General features: G+C 40.7%; 1 protein-coding gene and 1 non-coding gene across 13 annotated transcripts in view; one reads left to right on the top strand and one right to left on the bottom strand.

Moving 5' to 3' along the window:
• The window catches only part of LTBP1 (latent transforming growth factor beta binding protein 1), a 432506-nt gene that overhangs the window by 10000 nt on the left and 397602 nt on the right, over positions 1-24904 (bottom strand). For all 12 annotated transcript variants that reach the window (XM_066266871.1, XM_066266870.1, XM_066266869.1 and 9 more), the window contains 2 exons: positions 24373-24513; positions 20951-21121 (listed from right to left, as the gene is read on the bottom strand). In XM_066266871.1, the coding sequence (XP_066122968.1) occupies positions 20951-21121; positions 24373-24513 (312 nt within the window). The remainder of the gene's footprint in view (positions 1-20950; positions 21122-24372; positions 24514-24904) is intronic.
• TRNAT-AGU (transfer RNA threonine (anticodon AGU)) lies at positions 462-537 on the top strand. The gene has a single exon. It is a non-coding gene; the product is annotated as a tRNA-Thr (tRNA).

Genomic DNA, 24904 nt, shown 5'->3' with positions numbered 1-24904 from the left:
GATCCCTGCAAGAGCATTGCTGAGATGTTTACCCGTTTCAAGAGCTGAGGTCATTTCTCTCTCATGACTTTTTGCATACATTTGTTGTACATCTGAAAGGGAGTCTTGTTCTATATTTTATATCCAAGCAACAGTTGTGATCAAGAATAGATATTAAAGATAAATTAATTCATGTTCTTATTTTGTAAAACTAAATCCAGACACAGCCAAGCAAGCTTCTCTCTGACATATGGCTCTCAAGGATGCCTTGCTGAGTTTCTGGTCCGAGATAGGTCCATTCCAGGCCTTTCTGACCTTCCAGCCCATGACTTTGCCCTAGGCCAGTGGTAATCAACCTGGTCCCTACCGCCCACTAGTGGGCGTTCCAGCTTTCATGGTGGGCGGTAGCGAAGCAACCAAAGTATAAATAAAAAGATAGATTTAACTATAGTAAGTTGTTTTATAAAGATTTATTCTGCCAGGCCCTGGCCGGTTGGCTCAGCGGTAGAGCGTCGGCCTAGTGTGCGGAGGACCCGGGTTCGATTCCCGGCCAGGGCACATAGGAGAAGCGCCCATTTGCTTCTCCACCCCTCCGCCGCGCCTTCCTCTCTGTCTCTCTCTTCCCCTCCCGCAGCCAAGGCTCCACTGGAGCAAAGATGGCCCGGGCGCTGGGGATGGCTCTGTGGCCTCTGCCCCAGGCGCTAGAGTGGCTCTGGTCGCAACATGGCGACACCCAGGAGGGTCGCAACATGGCGATGCCCAGGATGGGCAGAGCATCGCCCCCTGGTGGGCAGAGCGTCGCCCCTGGTGGGCGTGCCGGGTGGATCCCGGTCAGGCGCATGCGGGAGTCTGTCTGACTGTCTCTCCCTGTTTCCAGCTTCAGAAAAATGCAAAAAAAAAAAAAAAAAAGATTTATTCTGCCAAACTTAGCAAAAATCTGACATAAAGTACTTGGTAAGTAATTATTATTATATGCTTTAACTTGCTGTAACTCTGCTTTATAAATTTTATAAAGTAAAGTTACTTCCCTACTTTATAAATCACCATTTCTGTGAAACCGGTGGGTGGTTAGAAAATTTTACTAATAACAGAGATACAAAAGTGGGCGGTAGGTATAAAAAGGTTGACTACCGCTGCCCTAGACCATTCCTTGTCCACTAAGAAACGAGCTTAGGCCTGACCCGAGGTGGTGCAGTGGGTAAAGCATTGACCTGGAATGCTGAGGTCGCCAGTTCAAAAACTCGGCTTGCCTGGTCAAGACACATATGGGAGTTGATGTTTTCTGCTCCTCCCCCCATTCTCTTTCTCTCTTCCTCTCTCTCTCTCTCCCCCCCCTCCATCTCCTCTCTCTAAAATGAATAAATAAAATCTAAAAAAAAAATTAAAAAAAGAGATGAGCGTGGTGGAGCCCTCACCATCTAGCATTGCAAAAGGAAGGAGCCGACTATGAAAGCAGCGGCCACAAGGACCAGACTTCTGTTCCTGTGGAGTGCTGATGAGCAACCTCCCAGAAAAGGTGGCACTTGTCCTGAAACTAAATAGGTGAGCAGAATTTACTCTATAGGAGAAGATATTTTGGAGTGACTTTTTAAAAAGCTTACCCAAAAGCATCAAGAAAGCACACTGTAAACTGGGTTTGGGCACTGCCAAGTGGCTCCTAGGAAGGCTTCTAGCCCGATGCAGGCTGGTGAAGGGGGACAAAGAGGAATGGGGGGGGACTTCTGGAACTCGCGGCATCTTTTTTGTCCTCCCCTCCTCCCCAGCCATGCATTTACCTTTTAAGATTCTAGAACTTCCTGTCCTTTGCTGCTCTACTTTCTCTAAAATCGGTAACATTCCAAACGTCAAGACAGTTTGGTCAGTTACCAAAACATCATTTCTGCATTAAATGCACTCTCTTTTGCACGAGAAGACCTGCTACAGTCCCATCATCACCAGGACATGCGTTTGGAGCTATCCTTTTCTGGGAGCACGGATGGGTCTGTCCCAGTCCCTCCAGGCCACCTCTCCAGCAGTGCACATCTGCTCTCCTTACCGACCGGGGCCAAGGGGACGGGATCATGGAAAGAACGTGGGCTTTGGAGGCAGAAGCTGGGGCTCAAGTCCTGACTGTACCACCTACTTTTCAACTTGGCAAGTTTGGGCAAGTCTCAGTTTCCATCTCTGTCACATGCAGATAACACTCTGTCTACCTCCCTCTGTGATACTGACGTATAAAACTGAGATAACGTTATGGAACTGTTCATACATTGTGGAGCACCAAGACAATGGAGGGTATAATTTTTTTTCTTGTAGGTAAATTCACTAAAGTCCGTACAGAACAAACAACTGGAAATAAGGACTTTCAAAAGCAATATCAGAATGATTGATACAAATTTTAGTGTGAGCAATGCTTTTTAAAAAATATTTTATTTATTCGTTTTTAGAGAGAGAGGAGAGAGGAGAGAGAAAGAGAAGGGGGGAGGAACAGGAAGCATCAACTCCCATATGTGCCTTGACCAGGCAAGCCTGGGGTTTCGAACTGGCGACCTCAGCGTTCTAGGTCACTGTTCTATCTGCTGTGCCATGGCAGGTCAGGCTAGTGTGAGCAAAACTTAAAGGTAGTTGTCAATGAACAGAGGATTGCGCAGTAAATTAAGAGCCATGGAAGCACAGTGTCTTGACGTCTTTAGATAATGCAATTTAGAAACTGAAAGATTATTTGGAATTCTATAACAGAAGAAAACTTTAATTCAGTAAATAGGAGTCTTCATTTCAGACATAAGGCTTACTTACTGATAGCTTTAGCAACTATAATTACTTGGTTGAACAGTGATAAAATATGAACAATAACACACTTCAACACTAGATATACAGAACTCAAAGTATAGGGGGAAACCTCAAGTTCAACAATTCTTACTATTTGCCTGAACTGATCATAAATGTATTGAGTCAAGAGTAGGCTTTTCACCATCTCCCAGGAGAGTAATTGGAATATCACAGAATTTTCTTTTTAAAAAAATTTTCCATTGACTTTTGGCGGGGGGGGGGGCGGGCAAGGGGCAGGGAGAAGCATCAACTCACTGTTTGACTACTTGTTCTATTTAGTTGTGCACTCATTGGTTTCTTCTAAGCGGTGCCCTGATTGGGACTGAACCTGTGACCTCAGTGCACCAGGACTATGCTTTATCCACTGAGCAATCTGGTCAGGGACTCACAGGATTTTTTAATGAGTCTTGGGCAAGGTGGCCTCTTTAGGATCTGGGCACATGCACACTTCTGGCATGTCTGGGCCTCTAAGCAAACCCCACACCACAACCAGAACCCATTGTAGTGTGAAGGTGCTTGGTCTTGGTTATCTCTAGGACTGGGTCACGGCTACAATCCAGCTTGGGGACACAGTGAATTGTGGTTGGCTGACGGTACAGAGGCCGGGATAGCAGATCCCTAAACTACTTGCACAAATTCCCATGACAACCCATGAGAACCTCTTGGCTGTCACTTCATTCAAATCGACATGTACAGACAGGCACATATATTCTGTCCCTATAGTCTTTTTTCTTCTCCAAAACACCCGTTACTTACTCCATCAACAACAATTAAGCACCTAGTTGCCCAAGGCTTGGTGAAACAAGTAACTAACTTTGCTTAGTAGGCAAAGTTTGTAATTTGGGAGGCAAATACTATTTATGAGAAACCATACAATGTGTCCATCCAGGATCCAGCCAAATGCGAATGTAAAATGAATAGGAAATTAAAATATTCACACCTCAAAGCCCCCCGCCCCTGCAGTCCCCACCTCCCCAAGCGCAAATGCTAAGCTCCCGATCAAAGCTAGGAAGAGACACACACATGGTAGTGTAGGACACCATCACTAAGGGGTCTAAACAAGATCCAGGCCATTGATCATACTCATTCCCCTGGCATGGTGGATTCATGTAACAGATGGTGCTTTGATTTTAATTTTAAAATAAAGTAAAAAAAACCCAAAACATTTAAAAATTACCCCCTGGAGCCAATGGGTCTGGGGCCCCTGCTGTTTTAATGGGGCAGCCATGGGAAACACATTACTAGATCCTGGCAGGAAGCCTCCATTCCTGATGACAACACATCTGCAGGCCTGGTCTGGACAGTCACATGCCTCCATGCCACTCTGGCATGTGAGGAAACTGGGAGGTGAAATTTTCCTTCTGACTGAGGCCGATTAAATTCAGCTGCTCTTAGAAATAATGGGGAGGCTGCATTTCGTTCTCCACACAGCAGGGCTAAAAACTGTCTAGTTGGAATTGCATCATTTTCCAACATAGGAGAAACAAGGACTGATTCTTATGCATTAGAAAATGGGTCTCATTTGGCTGAAATTTCTAGACCATGTGTTTTCCTTACAGGTTCCCATATGTATATATTATTAATTGATGACGGTGTTTGGAAAATACACACATACACGACCAGGAAATAAAGGAGACAAGGAGAACGAAATACATATTGACCCCGATGCAGGCTGAGCCAGCAGTATAACAGGCTTTTTTAAAAAAAATAAATTAGCAGAATCTATGAAATTAGAAAAATGTCAATTCCACCCAGGGCTGGTGATACAGAAAGAAATGCGAAAAAGAGGATTTCACTGGCAACACTGCCCCCCGTGTAACTAGACGTCTGCTTGGGTGTCTGTCCACTTACTCTCCTTCTGAGAGGATATGCTCTTAGCCACTGTCCCTGGTGAACAGGCAAGAACCCAGCTTCCCTGATATTAAACTTTCTAGGTTGTGAGAGAAAATTGGGCATACACAAAAAGAGAGAGAGAGGATCCAGAGTCAGAAGTCTTGGGTTCTATTCCTGCTTCTCCATTTCTCGGTTCCCTGGACTGGACACATTTTTTTTTTATTTTTTTTTATTTTTTTTTACTTTTTTATTTATTCACTTTAGAGAGGAGAGAGAGAGAGGAGAGAGAGACAGGGGGGAGGAGCTGGAAGCATCAACTCCCATATGTGCCTTGACCAGGCAAGCCCAGGGTTTCGAACCGGCGACCTCAGCATTTCCAGGTCGACGCTTTATCCACTGCGCCACCACAGGTCAGGCTGGACTGGACACATTTTTTGGTCTATTGGAACATGATTATTATACTTCGCCTTAGTGACATTAGAGGCAATTCATTGTTTCATTCAGTGACTGACTCATTCACTTGTTTAAGCAGAGGCTGCAACTATCACGGGTAGTGCGGGTGTGGGAGAGAAAAGGCTGTAACGACAAGTCCATTGTGTCCATTGTGACATGTGCAATAGCTTATCAGGACCACAGAAGAGGCAATGGCTAGAGTCAGCCAGAAGAGCTGGGAAGGCTTCACCAGGGAGGTGAGCATCTACAGGAAGAAGGCCAATCCAGTGAAGAAGGGAAGGGAACTCAGAGAGAGTCACGTCCCTTACCTGCAGTTTCACTTTCCGTGGTTTCAGGTGCCCACGGTCAAACATGGTCTGAAAATATTAAAGAGAAAATTCTAGAAACAAAGAGTTCATACGTTTTAAGTTGCACACGGTTCTGAGTTATGTGATGAAATCTCGCACCATCTGCTCGGTCTCACCTGGGACGTGAATCATCTTTTTGTACAGTGTATCCACGCTGGATGTGTATCCACCTCTCAGTCCCTTAGCAGCCATCTTGGTTATCAGATCGACTGCAATGCTATCACAGTGCTTGTGTTCAGGTTACCCTTATTTTACATAATAATGGCCTCAAAGCACAGGAGTCCTAATGCTGGCAATTTGAAGGTGCCTAGAAGTCATAAAGCGCTCCCTTTAAGTGAAAAGGTGAGTATGCTGCAAAAATATATTTTGAGAGAGACTACACTCACATAACTTTTATTAAAGTATATATGTTTATACTTATTCTGTTTTATTAGTCATTGTTGTTAATCTCTTTACTGTGCCTAATTGATAAATTAAATCTTTTCCCAGAAACGCATGTGTAAGAAAAAAATATGGAATATGTAGGATTCGGTACTATCTGCGGATTCAGGCATTCACTGGGGCCTGGGAATGTGTCCCCCGTGAGGAAGGGATGAGAAAGCATTAGGGAAACAAAAGTGCCTCATAAACAAATGCTGGCGAAGAACAGTCGAAAGCAGGAAAGTTAGCTCATGTAATAAGAAACTCCTCTGTGCCACGTGCGGTGTACTTTTCACACACTTTCCCATGTACGTCTCTGAACAGCCCTAGGAAATAACTATAATTAGCTCCTTTTGTTTCCAATAAGAAAATTAGGCTTATAGTGTAAAGTCCTAGTTTAGGCGAGGGATCTGAGCCTAAATTGGTCTATCTGCAAAACCATGTTCTTTCTCCTCGACAGCTGCCCTTCTGAAACCCTAAGAAAATGATTAAATACACTCCCTAGAGCTTAAGCATCAGGTAAGCACTCAGTTGAGCAATAAGCATTTGTGACTAAAATTCCCGAGAGAGTAATAAACATGAATGCTGATGAGCTCAGCCCCACTAGGGTCAGCTCTATCATTAGCAGGATTTATGTTGATTGAATTTGCTAGATTTATTAGGTGAAAGAGATCAAATTGCTTAATGTTCAATTAAATTGTACTTGTTGAGAACAGGGAAGTAATGAAGTCGAAAGTCTTGGCAGGGTTTACCTTTTGCAGGCTCCCGTAAATGTTAATGTTCTAAGGAAACTCACGGGCCACAGACCAACGCAGTTCCCCCATCCACCCTTCACCTAATGTTGCCCCCCACCTCCACGGCCAGTCATTCTCAGAGTTTCTTAACAGACTGCTGTTTATTTAGCCAGACTCTAACTGAAGAGACGGACTTGTTGGGTCTGACTGCCAAAACATGAATGTTCTCTTTGCTTTCTAAAACCTGAATTTGAAATTTACAAGCTTGTAATAGTATTAAATTATGCCACACATGAACACCTAAAAATAATGATTGATAACATACATTTCTTAATAAAAATTACACAAAAGGGTCTGCTCATGTCTAAATATCCAGGGCTCTGAAAGTACATCATTAAATTTTACATGCAGGCAGTCTCAGAGGAAATTAAGGATGAGGTCATTCCCAGTAATTGACAAGAGACAAGACTGGACAACATAATAAACAAAGTGGTAAATAGGAAGAAAGCTCCATATGTTAATTTCCTAAATTGATCTACTTTTAAACTGAGCTACTTGTGGATTTTTGTATCCGCAACGATGAGCTGTTTCATTTCCTCCTCTCCTGCCCGTCACCACTCTGAGGTGACTATCTGATCCAACAATTAGGAAAACTAATTAAGTATGTATTATATATAAGAAATATATTTTGTTTTCTCTCTTAATATATTTTTTTGCACTAACCAGGTAAGATTATTTTTAAAAATAGGAACTAAGTGTGTATTTAAGAATATAGGGGAGTTTGTACAACACAATTGATATTACAAACGTCACTGAACTGTTGACTTAAAAATGCTTCATTTTATGTCATGAATTTCACCTCAATACAAAAAAAGAGAAACAAAAACATACATGGTAAAAACTTTTTTAACATATTAAGTCTGGAGTTCATTGAAATTTTGTATTTTTAACTGGTAAAATGAGGAAACTAGACCTGTTGATATCTAAGATCCTTTCTAGTTGACATATTCTATGACTCTAAAGAGAAAATTTTTACTATTAGGCTGCAATGTCGTGTAAAGACAATTTGTCATTCAAACTTGTGGCTGCAATATGAGGTAATCACCACTAGATGATGCTATTGCCATCGGGTGGTGCTCACCTGAGTGTTTTCAGGTTGACTTACAATCATGGAATTTATTTAATACACTGTAAGTAGGAACAGTCTAATCTGTAAGGACAGTCAAACTATCATTCATTTTTCTGCTCAGGAAACTGAAGTCCAGAGAAATTTCATGATATTCCAAAAGGTCACTCAGGATAAATTCTCAAAATATAACATTTTCTTTTACTTAAATAATTTTTAATAAATTGTTAAGATGAGGATAAAGATTGTTGTAAGTATATTATGTTCACCTTGCTTATTCTTTTAACCTTTGAAACAGAGAAAGCTATATTAATATTTTTTCAAAACTCTTGATGAATAGAGGTATAACTTTCAAGGTCATGAAATAAAGCTATATTGCTGAATCCATTACCATTATTAGTAAGTTCTAGGTCATTAATGTGGTATTAAGTACACACAGTCAATATGATTAGTTATGAATATGTCTTCCATTCAATGACCAGAAATAAGACAACACAGCAAAGCCAAACTGAACTATTTTAAGATCCCTAACTCTGTTGTATGAGTTTTCTCATGTATTGCTATTCACCTTAATGTGAAATGATTCTCCTGTTCCTTTCCCCTCTGGATCTACACAGAATCAGATACAGCCCCTCCTAGCTCTTCCTCTGGCAGTGATTTCATTGGCTTCCTTTGTCAGAGCTCGTAGATTAATGTGTGAATGGTGTCTTCTCGGGCTGAGCAGTGCCCCACCAGCACAGCTGTTGGCAACAGCCCTGCCTGAGCGCAGAAGGAAACATGAACGTGTTGTTGTGTCTGGCTTCCCAGCGAGCTCATCCTTTGTAATCTGCTTCTTTCTTAAGATACTGGCTACTGATGCTGAGCAAAACAACTACCTCCCCAGCTTCTGCTCCTTGCCGATTTGTGTCAAGACAGAGACACAAATCTGGTAGCTTTCTAAACACCTTCTAGATCAGTGATTTTCAACCCATATGTGCCACAAGAATTTTTAAAACATGCAATACCTGCCTATTTAGTCAGGGGCACTGACCTCTTTTCCCTTAGATCATCAAATAAAAAAATGACAACAGCAGACACAACAGCCATCTAGTGTGAATGTATCAAAATTATCTCTCTTTTTTTTTTTTGTCGGATTGGGGAAAAAAAAATATTTTTGAGTCACTGTTCTATATGCTTTTCTTCCATTATAAGAAGCACAATCTGTCTGCTGCATGAAGGGGGAGAAAACTTTCCCTCTCTCTCCCAGGCTTGCAGGGTCTGGCCAGGAGGTCCAGATTTGAAAGGCAGGGGCAGCCAGCAGCTTTGTTCTAGCCATTGTTTCCTTATAAGGATAATTAAGAGAGGGTCCAAATAAAAACAACATTATTTGAATTTAAGACCTCAAACAGAACAGGGCTTTAAAACAATCATGTACAGTGATGTTCTCACAGTCCCACTCATCCTAGTTCATTCTTTTTAGAGTACATTTCAACCATTCCTACCACTGAAGAGAAAAAAGAAATCATAGCAGCCACAAAATTTAAAATACGCAAAAGCAAAATTTCCACCGAATAAATCACCTACTAAATGATCACACCAAAAAGGCAATTCTAGAAAACTAAGTGCCTATTCATAATCTCTGATACTAGAGAGAAAGTTGAAACTGCTAAAATTTTTACTTTTGAGATAAATTAGATTGCTTGTTAATTACAAAGTGTTGCCTTTGGGCAACAATCAGATCCTTGATTTTACATGCATGTCTTAATTTCTCTTCTTTGGCTTTCAATTAGAAACATCTCATAGGGCACTGGTGTGATTAGAATCATAATGAAATTCTCTTTTCAGAATATGTTACATAACAGAGTGTGGCCAGACAAATACTTTCTAAGCGTGTCAATGAAGTATAGCTTTTAGGAAAAGAAGCCGTGAATGGAAATGACACCCCAAAATCCAGGCTGCACGCAGACTAAAATTTTAGAAGCGCTCATGACACCAATCAGAAATCTTATCATCCAATTCCCCACATTGAACTGTTTTTTCTCTCATCATTGTTGAGGCCTTTAGGACAGTAGCTTCAACCAGTTCTCAAAACAGAGAGTTAATGCTTGGGTTTGTCGTCTTGCATGGCCCGCTGGTCCTCCCAGCTTCTTTCCAAAAAAGCTCACAGGCTGCAGCTGACTCAGGGGAGCTAGGTTTGGGAACTGCTACAGCTTAGGAAATGGAGTCGGTGCTGTCCTCTATCAGGGTTTGACTTTTTCCTTTCAACTTGCCTTACTCGAAGGTAAACCATGTTTCCTTTTCTTCTAAAATGCTTTTAATCAGTGGCTACAAGAAAATCCTAACCTAAAGGGACTTACTTGCACACTGCCTCCTGTAACTTCCAGTAATACACATGTCCAAGACAAGGCTGTTTAAAATCACCCACTTGGTAGCTTCATGTCTACTGTTCTTCCTCTGATGCGTTGTCCTCCTTTTGGTACCTGGCTCCTCTGTCATTCATCCCTGTTCTCTTACCCCCTTTCACAAGTCTGTATCTCTTTCCCATTTTGGTCAAGACGTGCTGACCTACTATAATAGCCCTGTCCAATGTTGAGTATCCAACCTCCTTCCTGCCCTTTCTTCTGCAGTGTTATGTCTGAAGAAGAAGGAGGAACAACAACACTTAGCTCCAAACAGAAAATTAAGGCCACTCCTTAAGTGAGTGTGTGTCACACAGGATGCTAGTAAGGCCGGAGAAGGTCCACAGAACACAAATATATATTTTCTTAAACTGGCTCCCAAGTTTTTTCTCAATCCCAGTGGTGACAGCCAATTTCATGTGTCAGCGTGGCTAGGCAGTGGGGTGCCCAGATGTCATTGGTCAAATATTATTTTGGGTGTCTCTGGATAAGACCAACATTTACACAGGGTGGACCTGTGTAAAGCAAACTGCCCTCTATAATGTGGGTGGGCCTCATTCATCAGTCGAAGGCGTGAACAGAGCAGGAAAACTAACCATCCTTTGAGTAAGAGTCGGCTCACTACTACCTTCAGATTTCATCTGCAACTCTGGCTCTTCCTGCCTGATGGCTTTGGGCCTCCCAAACTATTAGCCCTCCCCCACTGATCTTGAACAGCTTCTATAATCATATGAGCCAATTTCTTATCATGAACGACCCAATCAGTCTCTCTTTCTCTCCTATTGGTACTGTTTTCCCGGAGAACCCTGACTAATCCCCCAGTTTACCAGGATGGGGAAGTCTGCCATCAGTCTGGGCCATCAGCATGGTACGGAATCTCAAAGGGGTGAGCACAACCCTTTAGGAGGAGATCCTTGATTCTTGAGGGGAGTCCTTTGTAGCTGGAGAAGAGCTTGTATTCACTCATTTTATCTGCCTTGTTACTTGGGAGTCACTGCACTAGAACATCCCACGTGTCCCCTCTCCCACCCTTGTCGTCTCTGGTTTGCACCTCCTTGCAAGGAAACCGCTCGCACTGTGTCCCAAAGGCTGCAGTGGGGAATAATCGTTAGCTCAGCTCGCTTCTGGGAACAGGGTTTGATTTATAATCCCTGCTAACACCTAGGAAGCATTTACCACGTGGCAAGCATCTCAACTGGGTTATTACATTTAACCTTCGCTCGCCCGAGGCAGGTGTTGTTGCTACTGCCCTTTTAGACCAAGGCAGAACCTAATATAATGATGGCCTAAAACTACAAAGCTCATGTGCATAATTCATTATGAATTTTACCTTTCCATAACCCTTTTATAGTGAGAAAAGTATTGGGGAGAAAGAAATAGGGAGAAGCTTCCTAAATAAAAATCTTTTCAATAAGAAATAATATAAATCGCTTAGTTGATATCCCATATGACATCCAATTCAATCCAGTGCCATGTATAAAAAAAAAATCAGGTCCCAAAGGAACTGGACCACTCGTCCCTGAGAACAGTGCGTGCACACAGTGTACGCACTGTCTGTGCAGGCAGGATAGCCACTCTGTTACGGAGGCCTTTTATATCTCTCCAGGTCGATTTTTCATTCTCCACTAGTTTATCAACAGCCGCACTTTCTTTAATCATAGTATTTGGGATCTAGATCAAAATGATAAATGCTTTCATACTCAGAGACTACTAATTACCATAACCTCACAAAAGAGCTCTCGGCTTTGGCTGCAGGAAACCAAAGTGCCTTGTCCAGTGCAACGGACAGGAGCAGTGCCAGAGCAGAGCGCGGACCCTGGAGGCGGCCATGCTCTGCGCCTCGCACGCAGGTTGTTCCAAAGTTATTATTAACATTTTTTTGGAAACATACTTCTTGGAAAAAGCCTTTAAACTGTGACTGTTGAAAGGCCTTTTGCAACCACTGCCCAGTTACAATGTTTTTTCAAGTGTAGCCCATGAGTCAAAGCCCCGTCTCCCTTCACACCTCCAAGGGCATTATGAATCTTCTGACACTGAGATCTTTGGGGACAGGCGAGAGCCATGCACGGATGGGGATGAAATCACGAGCTCAACTGCTCAAATGCAGATGCCGAGTCCTTTCACTTCTGTAGAAACTCATAAAAAAACTGGGGGTAAATTAGCTGCTAGGAAATATCCAAAATTTTTTGTGTGATAGCAAATGGTAAATTTATTAAATAAGGGTGTCACTTGCACATTTAAATGAGACAATATTGAAGAATAAACTATCCTAATTTAGCAATACACTATAATTCTAAGGTATATTTTACAGTAATTAAAATTTAAATTTCACGTAAATACTAACTGTAAATGTTTCAAAAATTTGTTTCCTAGTACACAGAAGGTGTACAGTAAATAATGAGATGAAAGGATGGCTGTGTATACAATTTAAAACTGAACACTGCTAAATTATAAATAATTTAGATTGCATTTCAGGCCTGGTTCTTTGCTTTGTTTTTGTTTTTGTTGTTGTTCCTTTTTTTAGGCCTGCTTGTTACTCCTAACTGCACCTTGCATATAATAGTTTAATAAACATATTATTTACCTTAATAATAATTAGACATAATTCTGTATTATATTTTATAGATATGCCTCCTTTTTAAAAAAATGGCTGTACAGTATTTTCCACTGTATGGATGCACCAAAAATTACCAACCAATTCCCTACTGACAGACTTGATTCCAAATCTTTCTTATGCTGTAATGATTGTTTTTATTCCTGGCAGTCGAGTACAATGCTAATCTGTATTCCTAGAACTAGAAGTTTTGCTTTTAAAAAAGTCAAATGTATCTATATATCTTCACCCTGCTCTCTCAGAAAAACAGAGAGGACCATTACTTTGCATTCTGATTGATACTAGTGTTTTACAAAACTTTTAAAACATTTCCCAATTTCTTTTGTGTAACTTCAGTTTTCTTAGAAAAATTTTAACCTCTCTCACCTGGACAGAAAGAGACTTTGCTTGGGGCAGAGGGTGAATGATGTGGAGTGAATCTGGTATTTTATTGAGTTGTACACTTGAAACCTGTATGGTCCTGTGAACCAGTATCATCCCAATAAATTCAAGTGCAGTTAATTAAAAAAAAAAAAAAAAAAGTACCTGTGATGCAGTACATGAATCTACCAATAGGTGGCACTCTCCCAACACGCTAAATGTCCCATAGAGGAAATTTCACTTCCTAGCGAAGTTTTTAGATTAAGACACTCAAGTCATTATATTCAATTGACTTACACTAAGTTTAATTGTTTTTATAATTTACTTAAAATAAGTGTAGTTACTTTAACAATATAACTACAGACATTGGGATCCCTGGGAACTTTAGATTTCAGTGTTTAAAGGCGTCTAATGTTCTTTCATTTACAGGTCCATAGGTTTTTATTTCCATGAGATAATGGCACCCTATATATCTTGTAATCCATAGAAACATTTTTCAGTAATTTTAATTTTATACTTTTAAGATTGTCAATAAAAACATTAAAAACTCATGTTAGAGAAGTGCTAGGATTGTCTAAAGTTTTACTGATCAAGAATTACTGCCTTGAAGAGAAGTGAAGGCAAAAATTAATGAATGGAACTACATCAGACTAAGAAGTTTTTGCTCAGCAAGAGAAACTGATAACAAAATAAACAGAAAGCCAACTAAATGGGAAATGATATTTTCAAACAACAGCTCAGATAAGGGCCTAATATCCAAAATATACAAAGAACTCATAAAACTCAACAACAAACAAACAATCCAATAAAAAAATGGGAAGAGGATATGAACAGACACTTCTCCCAGGAAGAAATACAAATGGCCAACAGATATATGAAAAGATGCTCATCTTCTTTAGCTATTAGAGAAATGCAAATCAAAACTGCAATGAGATACCACCTCACACCTGTTCGATTAGCTATTATTAGCAAGACAGGTAATAGCATATGTTGGAGAGGCTGTGGAGAAAAAGGAACCCTCATACACTGTTGGTGGGAATGTAAAGTAGTACAACCATTATGGAAGAAAGTATGGTGGTTCCTCAAAAAACTGAAAATAGAACTACCTTATGACCCAGCAATCCCTCTACTGGGTATATACCCCCAAAACTCAGAAACATTGATACGTAAAGACACATGCAGCCCCATGTTTATTGCAGCATTGTTCACAGTGGCCAGGACATGGAAACAACCAAAAATTCCGTCAATAGATGACTGGATAAAGAAGATGTGGCACATATACACTATGGAATACTACTCAGCCATAAGAAATGATGACATCGGAACATTTACAGCAAAATGGTGGGATCTTGATAACATGATACGAAGCGAAATAAGTAAATCAGAAAAAATCAGGAACTGCATTATTCCATACGTAGGTGGGACATAAAAGTGAAACTAAGAGACATTGATAAGAGTGTGGTGGTTACGGGGGAGGGGGGAATGGGAGAGGGAAAGGGGGAGGGGGAGGGGCACAAAGAAAACAAGATAGAAGGTGACAGAGGACAATCTGACTTTGGGTGATGGGTATGCAACATAATTGAACGACAAGATAACCTGGACTTGTTATCTTTGAATATATGTATCCTGATTTATTGATGTCACCCCATTAAAAAAATAAAATTATTAAAAAAAAAAAAAAAGAATTACTGCCTTGCTTTATTTAACCCAGGGGTCAGGAACATTTTTTGGCTGAGAGAGCCATGAATGCCTCATATTTTAAAATGTAATTCCATGAGAGCCATACAACAACCCGTGTACATTACGCATTATCCAATAAAAATTTGGTGTTGTCCCAGAGGACAGCTGTGATTGGCTCCCACCACCCGCAACCATGAACATGAGCAGTAGGAAATGAATGGATTGTAATACATAAGAATGTTTTATATTTTTAACATTATTATTTTTTTATTAAAGATTTGTCTGTGAGCCAGATGCAGCCATCAAAAGAGCCACATCTGGCTCGCGAGCCATAGGTACCTGCTTTAACCCATTAAGTCATCAAATATATATGACCTATCCTGCTCACTGGTGTGCTAACCCCTGATGCAGAGCTGATGAGGCACCAGCTCTAATTTTTCTAAGCTTACTGCCTAGCTCTAAAATGTAGTTTTTTTTCTTCTCTAAACATATACTGCATGAGAAACTTTTTAAAATCTCAACTTTAATTTTTTTATATGGACCCTTTTATATTCTAAGGGATATTATTTATCCAAGATGTGTGTTGAAACCCTGGGGCAAAAGGCTGGAGAAAAACTGGAGAGGTGAAGATGCGTGGATGTCGGGCCAGGCCACCTGGATTTGAACATGTCACTCACTGGTCTGTGGCTCTGGCAGAAAACAGTCTCCTGCACCTCAGTTCCCTCTAGAAAAAGGAGAAATTACACACCTGTCTCAAAGGATGGCCTGGAGAATGAAATATCTTAATAGATGAACAGCATTTTGAAAGATGCCTGGCACTGTGCTATACACATGCACTGTTGTTACTTTTTACTCTAGTGGAGACCCAGAAAAACCAACCTACAGAAAACCCAATGAACTCCAATTAAAGATGTCAAAGGTCTGATATTCCTACAATTTTCTTCTAGCATGTTAGTAAAAACTCCCAGAAAGATCAAGCAACAACCAACCTTTCTCATTTATGACATGGATACAATGTTTTGTCTTTCCTGACTTGTTATTTTCTAAACAGCCTTTTCTCTCAGGAGCTGGCGTGACACCATGATAAAGGGCTCAGATTTGAGGGTCCTCCCAAAGCAGTTCAGCCCCTCCCCGCAGGCCGCGTGAAGTCAAGGAGGGGAGGCCGTCAGCACATGACCCCTGCAACGAACCGTCCACTGCTGCATCTGTGATGCCACCCTCCATGGTCTGCAACCTTCTCCTAGTGCCTGATTTGGCCTCCAAGACTTTAGCTGAGGATGGAAATGAAATCCTAAGCAGCCCCAGAAATGTACTGAATTATACAACTATGCAACGTGCCTCCTGTCAGGTTACCCTGACACAAGCCATCCCCCCTGCACTCGCTTCTCCTGCATGTGGTTCCAATCTGCAAGATGCCATCTAACTTCAGAGAACACTATGTAAAGAGCCACTCCACCTCCTCCAACTACCAGTATTCTCAGTTGTAGCTGCTGCCTTAGCGGGAATTAGTGCCCTGTGACCCACTGGACCAGAAGTGGGAAGCCAGCTCTGAAGCCAAAGCCTCACTTTGCACTGCACTTTAATGCTCAAAGCTGATGACAAGTGCTGCGATTTATTCCTCAGTTCCTCCAGCGCCGTTTCCATCGGTAACTAATTGTTCCCCAAAGCCCCGCTGCACTCCTAGGGAAAGTGGAAGATTCGGTTCTTGACAGGCTGGGACTCAGCCAGTGCTTACAGTAACAAACAGACAATGTGGTCCTTTCTTAACTATCAAGATGTGCACGAACAGCGTATTTAAAAGGTCCACTGAAAGAACTTATGAGCAAATCCATTTTAAAACAAACACATGCTTTGCTTCCTCTTTGCTAAAGTAGTAAAGGCATTAGACAGTTTTAATGGAATCAAGTTGGAGGCTGTTAGATGTCTCCAGAACCTTGCTAATGTAGTCCGAGGACCAGTGGCGCCATCTCACCTCGGGACTTGTTAGAAACGCAGAATTTGGCCCACCTCCCTGTCCCGGGGAAGCAGATTCCATGTTCTGATAAGACCTCTGGATAACCGACATTTCCTTTTATGTTTATGAAGCAATGGTCTAGACGAAAGTTTCATATGAGGATTTTTTTTTTTTTTTTTTTTGCATCTGTCTACCCTTAATTCACACTCAAATGCTATTAGGTAACTGCAGATTTTATAAGACCCTTGCATTTCAGGTACCTTTGAAAATGCATTTGATCTCAGTCACCTAGCAGGAATAGCAATAGCTGCTAATATCTTCTGAATGCCCCATGTGTTAACCCCCATGCTCTGGCTCCTCTTACTCCCCACACTCCAGAAGACAGGCGCTCAGTGGGAGGTGGTTCATGGAGGAATGACTAGGACAGCACGTGCTAGTCAAGGGAATGCTAGTCATAAGACCGCGGGGAAAGTTGCTTAGCTTTGCTGTGGGTTTCTCTCTGGGTTCAGAATAGACTATTCTTAAGTCTAGGGCTAGGCCCATCATTATGGGGGTATAAAAGGAATACTCTTGAACTGTCCACTAATTTCTATACTCCAACTGCAACACTTAGAACAGCGCTTTTCAATGTGTTCCCAGAAACCCTCAGGTTGAGAGCCGAAGTCGTTGTTCCCCCGACCAGTTCCCTCAGCATCTTTGATGGTAATGGATTTATATACTGGAGGTTAAAATAGTAGTTCAGTTGATAAAGACTACCATCGTTTAAAAATAAAAGATTGAAAACCACTGATTTTGAGGATTTGGCTGACTATACACTAGAGATTCTTTCTGGAGAATTCATTATAAGTGCTGTGCATATATAAACTAGAAAGAATGTATCAATGATGCAAAAGTTTTTATTTTAAATTTGGCATGTGGTACTATTTTTTCCTGATACCCCATACTCTTCTAAAAATATTACATAGTATATATTTGTTCACATGTAGTTGTTTGAATTTATATTTAAAATATTGTTCTGTAAAATCTTAGTTAAAAATAATTGATGCAATATTCTAAAATTGATTTCTAACAGTAAAATACTTGAACATTCTTTTTAAAAATGAGTCAATTACATTTGAGTCCCAAAGGATATGGCTTGTGATATTTATGTACAATATAAGATTTAATATCACAGGATTAGGGCAGAGACAGAATAAAGATGCAAATACATGCAGAGCTTGTCATTAAAGAGTTTCCATAACAACAAGCATACCGTAATCCAAATGTCAGGCTTATAAGCAGCATAGGTGCAAAGCTCCTACACATCAGTACGAAAAAGACACAGAGTCCACCAACAACCACCAAAACGGGTCAAGGATATGATAAATAACTCAGTGACAAAGAAATACAATCAACTATAAACATGGAAAAGATGCTCAAATTCCTTAGAAATAAGGGGGATGCCTATAAGATACTCTTCTCACCCCTCAGATGAAAACAAGTTTAAAGACTAAATGTCCAGAAAGGTAGAAGGAAGGAGGCATTTCAAACACTGTTAACGTGAATGTAAATTTGTACAATGTGACACCGATGGTATTTGTCTTTCTCTGACTGGCTTATTTCACTTAGCGTAATAATCTCCAGGTCCATCCATACTGTTGCAAAACATTAAGACTTCCTTTTTTTTCCCACAGCTGCACGGTAAGAAACAGAGTCACGAACACATGGAACTGACAAATAACTATCAGAAGGGAGGAGGGTAGAAAGACTGGATGAAAAGAAGGTGAAGTGATTAGCCAGGAACACAGAGACAGACAGTGTGAAGGCAGCCAGAGGGAAAGGGGGTTGATGACTGGAGAGCAGTGGGTAAAGGGGGGAGGGGAACAGAGCGAGACCTGCCTGGGGTGATGGGCACACAATGCAGTGGGCAGATGAGGTTTCACTGAGTTGTACACTTGAAACCTGTATGGGTTTTTGCAAACCAGTGTCATCCCAATACACTCAATGAATTAAAAAAATACTGTACAATGTTTTTGGAGAGGAATATAATAAATTTAAAGTGTATATACTTCTTCACCCAGTGTTTTCATTTGTAGGAATTTCCTTACTAAAGCATGTCTAAAAGTATATTTGAAATATATATATATATATATATATACAGGAAGGGTCAATGTGGCATTGTACGTAACAGAAAAGTCAATATTGAGGCAAACAAAGCAGGAGAGGGCAGGTAGGGGTGGGACAGGTAACCCAAACGTCCAGGGCTGGAGGTGGCAAGATAAAACACGGCATATCCACAAAGCACAGTCTGCACAGCCATCGAAAAGTTATCACCAATTCTAAGACACCACAGACAGTAAGATGCATCCCAATATAACAGACATTAAAAGGTGAATAAAATGGCTTATGGCCACTAGTGGATGTCATCAATTATGAGACAGGCCTGACTTCAGAGGCAAAGAGTAAACCAAACAAAAAAACAGTGTGCCTTAGACTGAAAACATGAATTTCAGTTTTAAATATTATCTTAAATATAAATATACGACCAATAACTAGTGTGTGGGGAAAAAAGGCTCGAGTGATGAGAAACTAACTTAAGAGTGAACATGTTTAAGGAGTATGATGGGGTAGGTGGCTGGGGACAGAACATATTTGTTGAATTCTTTAGAAGAAATATATTTTTGAAGACAAACAATGATAAATACTGCCTAAATAAAAACGAGTAGCGGTATTTGAGTATTGTGAGAAGGTGACTCACGCCCCACTGTACTCACTGGCCACGGATTTCAGGTTCCCCTCCTTGTGGCGTCTGTCTCCAGGGGCAGAGATAGCAGTCAGGGTAACAGTTACACCTCTCTCTGGGTTCCTGCCCTACCTACGTCCTCTCAGGCCTCACACCCCACCAGGACACACGCAGGGGCCTCCGGTTTTACAGAAGAGCTGCGCTGAGGGTGAGCCTGTTTTCCCTGAGTCGTGCACCTGCTGTGGGCACTCTGGGATTGCAGGCCCAGCCCGTCTGGCCTCAGAACCTGCCCTCTTTCCATTTCTGGGCTATTTTCATTGCCATCTATTTCTTTATGCATTTGTTTAGCCTCTGTTATTCCTTTTCCTTTTATGGCACTTCCAATTATTATTCTTTTAATTTTACATATTGATTTTAGAGAGACAGGGAGGGAGAGAGACAGATAGACAGAAACATCAGTCTGTGCCTGTATGTGTCCTGAATGGAGACTGAACTGGCAATTTTTGTGTATCAGGATGATGCTCTAACCAACCGAGTTCTTTGGTCAGGGCCCAATTATTTTTTATATGTTACACAGGTGTTAACATAACAGTTATTTCCAAGCTGAAAAGCTAATTTATAAAATAGCTCCAAAGTTGCACTCCAATTAAATTAACTAAAAGTCAATGCTTCTTCTCTTTTCAAGCAATTCTTCTCCCTTGTGACCATTCTGAGAATTTGTTCATTATAAACTCGTTCACACAGCATCTTTTCTAGTTTCAACAGGTTGATTTTATTGTCTAACACAAAATGATACACCAAACACGCCTGCGTGCTTTCCTTTGAGAAGGAAGCAGTAAGCAGCTACAGTGAAGGCAGAGAAATAAGCAATGGCCACACAGCCCAGCAGTCGCCAGCAGCGCAGCCCGGGAGCCCGAGTCAGCACCTTCCCGTCCTCCTCCAACGTGAGGAGAAGGGATGAAACCCACCCTCCTATGTTGCATTTTCTCCATTTGAACAAAGGTATAACCCCAGATCTAAAACTTGAATGCAAAGGAGACTTCTTCCAATATGTTTTCACTTACTTTCTACTCTCTTCCTTGATCATTCTAACCCCCAAAAGTCTTCTCTTTCTCTCAAAGAGGCTGACGTAAAAATCTGAAGATTTTTTCTTAGTCTAATTTTGCATAGTCTCTAATACTTTTTGTTCTAAGGAGAAGCTGTTAGAAATGAGAAAGATTGTAAGAGCAAAAAAAAAAAAAAAAAAAAAAAAAAGAAGTATTAGGAAATACAGAGGCTAAAACACCTCTGCCACCAACTGCTAAGTCGCATCATCCTACTTCGGGTCATTTATCACTGTCCAGGGAAATGGACTGAGGGTCTGGACTGGAGGTCAACCAGAAGCCAGATGGTTATGGAATCCTGTCTGTTCCCGCCTAAACACATACATCTTTGGTGAAAGTAACATATCAGGAGTGAAGGTGAAGATACAGAAGTAAAAGGAGGGGAGAGGAACCTGTTCGCAAAGGCCTCTAGCAGGAGGAACAGTGGAAGAGGGCTCACCTGAATCTTTCATGGGGCACAGGGCACACTGCATCCCCCAGGCCTCACCATACAGGCAGCAGCACTCGGTGTACGTCGTCTGCTTGCCAACCAGAGGCCGGCTGCACACATAGTCATCACTCAGGTGCTCCCAGCACAGGTCTTGGTAGATATCGGTCTCTTCAATTTGTTCTGAAAGGGAAGACGTGGTTCCATGACTGACACTGCACTATCCGTCCTTTTTCATGAGCACTGCAGTGGAAGCCAGCGAGGCTCCCAGTTTCCCTCCCTATTTCTAAGAGTGACTTCCAAGTAAAAGGGTGAAGCCCACCCTACCAAGCACTAAACTTTGGTCATTTCCACTGGGTATCATTCCATCAGCTGCAATTCAACCACCTGTTATGTTCCAGTTACACCCTTCCCACTACATCTTCCGTCATTGCATAAGACACCCCAGTATCTTGCCTGTACCTCATAATCCTGAGGGGCTTCTCATTCTTTCAAGCTCTGCTTTTTCACATTTACTCCTCTGTCAAAATCTACCATTTCTTTCTATGTAATAGTTTTTAGATTTAGGCTTTCTCACCTATTTCATCTGCCAACGCCTTGGATTAGTGATACTTCATGCTATAGTCTTCCATCCTAACCTTTCTGCCTTTCATCCAAAGAAGTCTCCTGAGCTCATATTATACCAATTCACTGAGGAACAAAATTTTTGTTGCATCCACAAAAACACTTGTTCTTACCTAATTCGAGTGTGCTGATCTCAAATCTGACATTAGTTTTTCTCAGAAAGCTACAGGGTTGTTTTTTTTTGCAATTCAAGATTTTAGGTTTTCATCTCATTGTAAAATTTTCAACATTTAATTTAACATAATGAAGTAGAATGTCTTCTTAAGCATCATCTTTGTGAAAATATAATAATTATATAATGCAGTAAATACAGTAATACACTAAAAGATATTGCATCAGATTTTGTCTACAATTTTGAAATAAAACATATTAAAACATTTTAATCATAAAATTTGCGCAAAACTTATTTAAATACTATTCAGGCAAAAATTTGCGTTTGTAGCTCTTGCATTTGTGTACTTGTTGAGGACAATCTCGTTTGATGCTCCAGCACTAGTCTGCTCTCACTAACAGCTTCAAGATTTTTGGGAAACTTATCAAGATGACTGTTCAGGAAGTGAATCTTAATGCTCATGTTATATCCAATGTCGTGGAAAGCCAACAGCATCCTTTGAACCAGAAGTTCATAGTTTTCTGCTTTTTTGTTGCCAAGGAAGTTCTTTGTAACTGCCACAAAAGACTGCCATGATGCTTTCTCCTCCTTATTCATCTTCCTGGCAAATTCTTCATCACGTATGAGGGTTCGAATTTGGGGTCCATCAAATACACCTGCTTTTATCTTCTCGAAAGACAAGACAGGAAAAGCAGAAATAATATGTTGAAAGCATTCACTTTCTCTATTCAAAGCCTGAACAAACTGCTTCATTAAGCCAAGTTTGATGTGAAGTGGGGGAAAAATAATCCTGTCTCAGTTAACTATAGGTTCATTCACAATATTTTGCATCCCTACTTCCAGAGCTTCACGTTTCAGCCACTCCTTCTGTGTCCAGTGTTTCTCCCGAGCTCAGCTGTCTCACAAACACAGAAAGCAAGGATACTTCGTGAAACCTCTCTGTTGTCCTAGCAGGAAATTTACCATTTTAAGATCCACACAAATGATCCAGTTATGCTCCTCATACTTCAGAAAGTCGAGGACAATTTTTATGTCATTATAATCTTCTTGCAGATGAGTTGAATAACCAATTGGAACCGCTGCATAAACATTACCATTGTGTAGGAGAACACATTTCAGACTCCATTTAGAGCTGTCAAGAAATAGCTACCATTCTGTTGGACTGTAAGTGGTAACACCTAGCTGGCTGAGAAGACTACAGATATCATGACAGTAAACAAAGTGTTTGTCTTCGGAAAAAAAGTCCACAAAAATTCATTCACGCTTCCTGAAATGGGATACTTTAGCTGACCGGTGAAGTACATTCTTTTCTTGAAGCCTGGAGGCTAATAACTCAGCTGCTTTTTTTGATAGGCCCAAATCTCTTACTAAGTCATTCAACTCAGGTTGGCTAAACTGCTGAGGGGTTAATGACTGCTTGGCATCAGAAGAAGACCCTTCAGATTCTACAACCATTTCCTCATGCATCTTATCAAAATACACTTGATCACCATGTTCACTTTCTTCGTCCTTCGAAGAAATAAAAGCATTGAAAACTGGAACCGGGAGTGTCTCAGAGTGTGGGATAGGTCGTATTGCTGAAGAAATATTAAGATTCTTGCCAATGCCCTTTGTGTGGATCAGACAGAAATAACAGTCACTGCTGTGGTCCTTAAGTTCACACCAAACCATGGGAATACCAAAAGGCATTCCATTGCATTTTCCTTTTGTTGAGTCACGAAGCATTTCCTCACATTATGACACAATATGAGGAGGTCAATTCTTGTCTTGATCACCAAGGGGAACTTGAAAATAGGTAATAAATGCACGTGTCACAAATGATGAAATATTGTGCCTTTGATGTTGAAGTGTGTAACAACCACATATATAACAGAAGGTGTCAGGACTATTCTTACATTTACACCTACTCAAAGAAGCCATGATTCAATCTTAAAGCAAAATAAGAGGGTGTTTTTTATCAGATAATAATTTTTTACATTTAAAGACAACTACAATTATATAAAAGTGATGTTTGTAAAACATTAATTGCCTTGTGGTTATGTTCAATCCAAGAGTCGTTGCCCTTTAACTCCAATTTAAAAACCAATGCATGCCATTAACTGTAACCAAAAAAAAATTAAAATTGCATAAAAACTAGAGCATGCACCCAAAAATGGATTTCAGATTTAGAATCAGCGATGCAGAAATATATAGAACCAGTTCTAAAACCTCATGCAACAGAAAATGAAATATAAATTGTTCCCCAGTGCAGTGGCACATAACTCATCAGGGATGAACAGGGAGTCCCATCAATGGATTTCAGGGCTCTCCACCTCCTTGTTGAACTCCACCCTCTGTTCTGTCGAACTTCACCTGTGTCCTCTACTGCCACCTAGCAAACAAAATTATCTTCCCCTGAACTGACATCTTCCTCAGCTGCCTTTGAGCGTGAAGTGTGACCAAGGAACGTGAAGGAACAGCTTTGCCATCTGCTCAGCACCTCCATATTCTATTGCCCATTATATGAGTATGTTCAGGGTATTAAATCTCCTACACATTGATGATATACATTTTATGATTTCTCTAAGGATCTCATTTTAATTATTTCAAAAGCACCCAAGGAATCACTTCTTCCTTTCCAATAGCTTATACGTCAGTCAAAAGGAAAACCTTGTATCATTTATTTGGGCACAGACTTGCATCTGATACCCAAACATACCGTGTGACTCAGTTGGTCGTATACATCTTTTCTCTGAGGCATCCAGGACCATTGGATGGGTACAGAAGCAGTTATAAGAGCCTTCTGTATTAATACACTGGCCGTCAATACAACTGTTGGGGTCTTGACATTCATCCATATCTAAAGAGAAAAAGAAGTGCTAAAGAAAACTGGTAATCAGTTGCACCTCCTACACTTATCAAATTTACACGCTGCTAACTTTAGTCCAGATTCCAGGGGCTGCCACAAGTTAATTAACGACACATCATTATCCAAAAGAGAACAGTCTGACTATACAACTGTGAAGTTGTATTGATTGGGAATATAGTGTTGCCCTGCTGATGCTGACATTAAATAAGGAAAGAAAACATCTAAGAACAGGATATGTTTAGAAATTTAAGATAAAATGCCTCTTTATGATTATTTTAAAGCTATTGACTTTTGCTATGTTTTTCCACCTACTGTATATGGTTTTCTGCTTAAACAATAAGTCTGGGTCAGTATTTAAAAATGACTTTCACTTGCACAGTAT

The sequence above is a fragment of the Saccopteryx bilineata genome, chromosome 3 (genome assembly GCF_036850765.1).
Source record: "Saccopteryx bilineata isolate mSacBil1 chromosome 3, mSacBil1_pri_phased_curated, whole genome shotgun sequence".
Lineage (NCBI taxonomy): Eukaryota > Metazoa > Chordata > Mammalia > Chiroptera > Emballonuridae > Saccopteryx > Saccopteryx bilineata.
Note: the sequence above shows the minus strand (reverse complement) of the source record. Positions and strands in the feature narration are given on the sequence as shown.